We start from the raw sequence: 6,871 nt of genomic DNA, 5'->3' as shown, positions 1-6,871 counted from the left end.
AGCACAGCAGTTACTCCAGGACTCAGCGCTGTACAGAGAGGAGGAATACTATGCAGGAGACTAGCACAGCAGTTACACTAATACTCAGCGCTGTACAGAGAGGAGGAATACTCTGCAGGAGACTAGCACAGCAGTTACTCCAGGACTCAGCGCTGTACATAGAGGAGGAATACTCTGCAGGAGACTAGCACAGCAGTTACACTAATACTCAGCGCTGTACAGAGAGGAGGAATACTCTGCAGGAGACTAGCACAGCAGTTACTCCAGGACTCAGCGCTGTACAGAGAGGAGGAATACTATGCAGGAGACTAGCACAGCAGTTACACTAATACTCAGCGCTGTACAGAGAGGAGGAATACTCTGCAGGAGACTAGCACAGCAGTTACTCCAGGACTCAGCGCTGTACAGAGAGGAGGAATACTCTGCAGGAGACTAGCACAGTAGTTACACTAATACTCAGCGCTGTACAGAGAGGAGGAATACTCTGCTGGAGACTAGCACAGCAGTTACTCCAGTACTAAGCGCTGTACAGAGAGGAGGAATACTCTGCAGGAGACTAGCACAGTAGTTACACTAATACTCAGCGCTGTACAGAGAGGAGGAATACTCTGCAGGAGACTAGCACAGTAGTTACACTAATACTCAGCGCTGTACAGAGAGGAGGAATACTCTGCAGGAGACTAGCACAGCAGTTACTCCAGTACTAAGCGATATACAGAGAGGAGGAATACTCTGCAGGAGACTAGCACAGTAGTTACACTAATACTCAGCGCTGTACAGAGAGGAGGAATACTCTGCAGGAGACTAGCACAGCAGTTACTCCAGTACTAAGCGATATACAGAGAGGAGGAATACTCTGCAGGAGACTAGCACAGTAATACTCAGCGCTGTACAGACACTAGTACTCTGCGGCCTGTGGCATTGGGCCCCATAGACAATGCCATGTACCCGGATTGGATGTTACACAATCAGCCACTGTCCATGAAGAAAATGAAGATGTAGAGACTATTATTATGTTCCATGCATATTGGCCCCAGCAGTGGAATCCCTCGCCCACAGAGCTTGCACTTTTAGTGGAGAGAACTGAAGTTTCTGTGCAGGGTTAAGTTGCAGACTTACAGAGGGAGGCAGGAAGTTTTGAGAGGGGGTTGGGATGGAAGATTTTCCCCTCTCTCCCTCCTCCCCCCACTCAGCCAGACCCCTGCTTCTCTTGGAGGATGCTGCTGGCAGTGTTGGACTGAGCGAGGAGTATCCCCAGGGCTGGGAACGTGGAACCGAGCGTGGCACTACTGCCAGACCTGGACTGAGGAGACCACACTGGTCTGTAGGATATGTGCACAGCTGGCACAGAGCCCTGGGACTAGTCACCGCTGGACACAGACTGGGATGATGGCAAGGCTGATGTGGAACCTTGTCAGCTGCCTCCTGTACCTTACCCTAGGTGGGGGCGATGCCACCAATTACCCTCCCCGCTATAACCTTTATACAGGGGGCCAAGTGACGCAGGCGCAGAACGGGGTACGGGCTGCAACACGGCACAGGTAGGTACCACACATTTACCAGGCACTTGGCCCATCTGTTATCCTTTAGGGAATATCACCCCATGTGATCCTGCGTCTATCCCCCTCCCGTGTATATGTTCTCTATAAATCACACGTGTGACGTCAGTGTACGCGGCAGGTATCACACATGTGATGTCATTGTGCATGACATGTATTACACATGTGACGTCAGTGTACGAGGCAGGTATCACACGTGTTACATCAGTGTACAGTAAGTGGCATGTATCACACGTGTGACATCAATGTACGCGGGATGTATCTCACGTGAGAGGTTAGTGTACACAGCATGTATCACATATGTGACGTCAGTGTTAGAGGCATGTATCAGACGTGTGAGGTCAGTGTACACAGCATGTATCACACATGTGACGTCAGTGTTAGTGACATGTATCACACGTGACACGTCAGTGTTAGTGGAATGTATCACACATGTGACGTCAGTGTACTCGACATGTATCACACGTGTGATGTCAATGTATGCGGCACATATCACACATGTGAGATTAGTGTTAGTGGCATGTATCACACATGTGACATTAGTGTTAGTGGCATGTACCACACGTGTGACGTCAGTGTTAGTGGAATGTATCACACATGTGATATTAGTGTTAGTGCCATGTATCACACATGTGACATCAGTGTTAGTGGCATGTATCACACGTGTGACGTCAGTGTAAGTGGCATGTATCACACATGTGACATTAGTGTTAGTGGCATGTATCAGACATGTGACGTCAGTGTAAGCGGCATGTATCACACATGTGACGTCAGTGTAAGTGGCATGTATCAGACGTGTGACGTCAGTGTAAGTGGCATGTATCACACATGTGACATTAGTGTTAGTGGCATGTATCAGACGTGTGACGTCAGTGTAAGCGGCATGTATCACACGTGTGACGTCAGTGTAAGCGGCATGTATCACACATGTGACGCCAGTGTTAGTGGTATGTATCACACATGTGACGTCAGTGTTAGTGGCATGTATCACACATGTGACATTAGTGTTAGTGGCATGTATCAGACATGTGACGTCAGTGTAAGCGGCATGTATCACACGTGTGACGTCAGTGTAAGCGGCATGTATCACACGTGTGACGTCAGTGTAAGCGGCATGTATCACACGTGTGACGTCAGTGTAAGCGGCATGTATCACACGTGTGACGTCAGTGTAAGCGGCATGTATCACACGTGTGACGTCAGTGTAAGTGGCATGTATCACACGTGTGACGTCAGTGTAAGCGGCATGTATCACACGTGTGACGTCAGTGTAAGTGGCATGTATCACACGTGTGACGTCAGTGTAAGCGGCATGTATCACACGTGTGACGTCAGTGTAAGTGGCATGTATCACACGTGTGACGTCAGTGTAAGCGGCATGTATCACACGTGTGACGTCAGTGTAAGTGGCATGTATCACACGTGTGACGTCAGTGTAAGCGGCATGTATCACACGTGTGACGTCAGTGTAAGCGGCATGTATCACACGTGTGACGTCAGTGTAAGTGGCATGTATCACATGTGTGACGTCAGTGTAAGTGGCATGTATCACACGTGTGACGTCAGTGTAAGCGGCATGTATCACACGTGTGACGTCAGTGTAAGCGGCATGTATCACACGTGTGACGTCAGTGTAAGCGGCATGTATCACACGTATGACGTCAGTGTAAGCGGCATGTATCACACGTGTGACGTCAGTGTAAGCGGCATGTATCAGACATGTGACGTCAGTGTAAGCGGCATGTATCACACGTGTGACGTCAGTGTAAGCGGCATGTATCACACGTGTGACGTCAGTGTAAGCGGCATGTATCAGACGTGTGACGTCAGTGTAAGTGGCATGTATCACACGTGTGACGTCAGTGTAAGTGGCATGTATCACACGTGTGACGTCAGTGTAAGCGGCATGTATCACACGTGTGACGTCAGTGTAAGCGGCATGTATCACACATGTGAAGTCATGTGACGTCACCTGCCCGCCCTCAGCAGGTATCGCCACACCTGCATTCCCAGGGGAACATTTGTCTTTTTTAGGCTATGCCAATAAAACACTGGTTGTTCCCGGCCCCTGTCCGCTCCCTCTCCAGCTAATAGCTCGCTGACGCCAGTCACTCCTGGGGTTTGTATATGTGCAAACCCAAACATCGGGGAAGGGGCCGAATTCGTCTCGCTACAAGCTGGTCTGAATCAGCCCCTTTGTTGTACAGACAATGTCATGTCATACACATTTCACATACATTAGATTGTAGAGGCATAACTGGGCTTTAACATGTATGTTCCCAAAGTTTTGTGCAGGCATGTTCATATAGGTGCAGGTTATGCACCATGTACGACAAGTATACACATACATGTATGTGCCCTGGTGATAGTCCCGTGTACATGTAGGAGGAGAGTGCACAACCCTGCATATGGACCTGTACACACATACATGTATGTGCCCTGGTGATAGTCCCGTGTACATGTAGGAGGAGAGCGCACAACCCTGCATATGGACCTGTACACACATACATGTATGTGCCCTGTGATAGTCCCGTGTACATGTAGGAGGAGAGTGCACAACCCTGCATATGGACCTGTACACACATACATGTATGTGCCCTGGTGATAGTCCCGTGTACATGTAGGAGGAGAGTGCACAACCCTGCATATGGACCTGTACACACACATACATGTATGCCCCCTGGTGATAGACCCGTGTACATGTAGGATTTGGGCGCACAACCCTGCATACGGACCAGTACACACATACATGTATGCCCGCAGGTGTTAGTCCCGTGTACATGTAGGATGAGAGTACACAACCCTGCATACGGACCAGTACAAACATACATGTATGCCCCCTGGTGATAGTCCCGTGTACATGTAGGATGAGAGTGCACACTCCTGTATACAGACCTGTACACACATACATGTATGCACCCTGGTGATAGTCCCGTGTACATGTAGGATGAGAGTGCACACTCCTGTATACAGACCAGTACACACATACATGTATGCACCCTGGTGATAGTCCCGTGTACATGTAGGATGAGAGTGCACACTCCTGTATACAGACCAGTACACACATACATGTATGCACCCTGGTGATAGTCCCGTGTACATGTAGGATGAGAGTGCACACTCCTGTATACAGACCAGTACACACATACATGTATGTGCCCTGGTGATAGTCCCGTGTACATGTAGGAGGCGGGCGCACAACCCTGCATATGGACCTGTACACACATACATGTATGCACCCTGGTGATAGTCCCGTGTACATGTAGGATGAGAGTGCACAACCCTGCATACGGACCAGTACACACATACATGTATGCCCCCTGGTGATAGTCCCGTGTACATGTAGGAGGAGAGTGCACACTCCTGTATACAGACCAGGGAACATACATGTATGCACCCTGGTGATAGTCCCGTGTACATGTAGGATGAGAGTGCACACTCCTGTATACAGACCTGTACACCCATACATGTATGCACCCTGGTGATAGTCCCGTGTACATGTAGGATGAGAGTGCACACTCCTGTATACAGACCTGTACACCCATACATGTATGTGCCCTGGTGATAGTCCCGTGTACATGTAGGAGGCGGGCGCACAACCCTGCATACAGACCTGTACACCCATACATGTATGCACCCTGGTGATAGTCCCGTGTACATGTAGGAGGTGGGCGCACAACCCTGCATATGGACCTGTACACACATACATGTATGTGCCCTGGTGATAGTCCCGTGTACATGTAGGATGAGAGTGCACAACCTTGCATATGGACCTGTACACACATACATGTATGCACCCTGGTGATAGTCCCGTGTACATGTAGGAGGAGAGTGCACACTCCTGTATACAGACCAGGGAACATACATGTATGCACCCTGGTGATAGTCCCGTGTACATGTAGGAGGCGGGCGCACAACCCTGCTTAAAGACCTGTACACACATACATTTATGCACCATGGTTATAGTCCCCTGTACATATAGGAGGCGGGCTCCCATATCTAGGCAGTGGCGTAACTACCTAAATTTCGCCCCCCCCCCCCCCCCCGCGGCAGATTTTTCGGCGCCCACCTCCCCTCCCTCCCCTCGGCGTACCTGACCGGCCGCATCTGCGGTCACGGTCCCATCTCTCCCGGCGCCGGCTCCTGCTTCTATAATGAAAACGGACTCTTAGAAAATGGCTGCCCCATACTGCAGACAGAAAACTGTCTGCAGTATAGGGCTGCCATTTTCTAAGTTTCCGTTTTCATTATACCTGCAGGAGCCGGCGCCGGGAGAGACGGGACCGTGACAGCAGGGCAGCAGCGGGTAAGTGCGGTAACTATAGCTCCGCAGACCGACGGCGCCCACATGTTCTCTGCGCCTTCCCGCCACCGCGGGGGCTGCGGTGCTATAGCTACGCCACTATATCCAGGCACTACAGCAATACATATACCTTGTGCCCAGAAGCGGGCGTCCCATATCCAGGCACTACAGCAATACATATACCATGTGCCCAGCAGCAGGCTCCCATATCCAGGCACTACAGCAATACATATACCATGTGCCCAGCAGCAGGCTTCCCATATCCAGGCACTACAGCAATACATATACCATGTGCCCAGCAGCAGGCTTCCCATATCCAGGCACTACAGCATTACATATACCTTGTGCCCAGCAGCAGGCTTCCATATCCAGGCACTACAACAATACATATAACATGTGCCCAGAAGCGGGTTTCCCATATCCAGGCACTACAGCAATACATATACCATGTGCACAGCAGCGGGCGTCCCATATCCAGGCACTACAGCAATACATAAACCTTGTGCCCAGCAACAGGCGTCCCATATCCAGGCACTACAGCAATACATATACCATGTGCCCAGCAGTGGGCTTCCCATATCCAGGCACTACACCAATACATATACCATGTGCCACGCAGCAGGCTTCCCATATCCAGGCACTACAGCAATATATATACCATGTGCCCAGCAGCGGTAGTCCCATATAAAGGCACTACAGCAATACATATACCTTGTGCCCAGCAACAGGCGTCCCATATCCAGGCACTACAGCAATACATATACCGTGTGCCCAGCAGCAGGCGTCCCATATCCAGGCACTACAGCAATATATATACCTTGTGCCCAGAAGCTGGTTTCCCATATCCAGGCACTACAGCAATAAATATACCATGTGCCCAGCAGCAGGCTTCCCATATCCAGGCACTACAGCAATACATATACCTTGTGCCCAGCAGCGGGCTTCCCATATCCAGGCACTACAGCAATACATATACCTTGTGCCCAGCAGCAGGCGTCCCACATCCAGG

General features: G+C 50.3%; 1 protein-coding gene across 2 annotated transcripts in view; it reads left to right on the top strand.

Moving 5' to 3' along the window:
* Positions 1 to 1,012: 1,012 nt before the first annotated feature.
* Positions 1,013 to 6,871, top strand: part of EMILIN1 (elastin microfibril interfacer 1) — a 165,345-nt gene continuing 159,486 nt past the window's right edge. For both annotated transcript variants that reach the window (XR_014471873.1, XM_083178996.1), the window contains exon 1: positions 1,013 to 1,541. Coding sequence is in view for 1 of the 2 variants with exons in the window: in XM_083178996.1 (XP_083035122.1) it covers positions 1,387 to 1,541 (155 nt within the window). In the remaining variant the exon portion in view is untranslated. The remainder of the gene's footprint in view (positions 1,542 to 6,871) is intronic.

This window comes from Crinia signifera, chromosome 3, assembly GCF_055691185.1.
Source record: "Crinia signifera chromosome 3, ASM5569118v1, whole genome shotgun sequence".
Lineage (NCBI taxonomy): Eukaryota > Metazoa > Chordata > Amphibia > Anura > Myobatrachidae > Crinia > Crinia signifera.
Note: the sequence above shows the minus strand (reverse complement) of the source record. Positions and strands in the feature narration are given on the sequence as shown.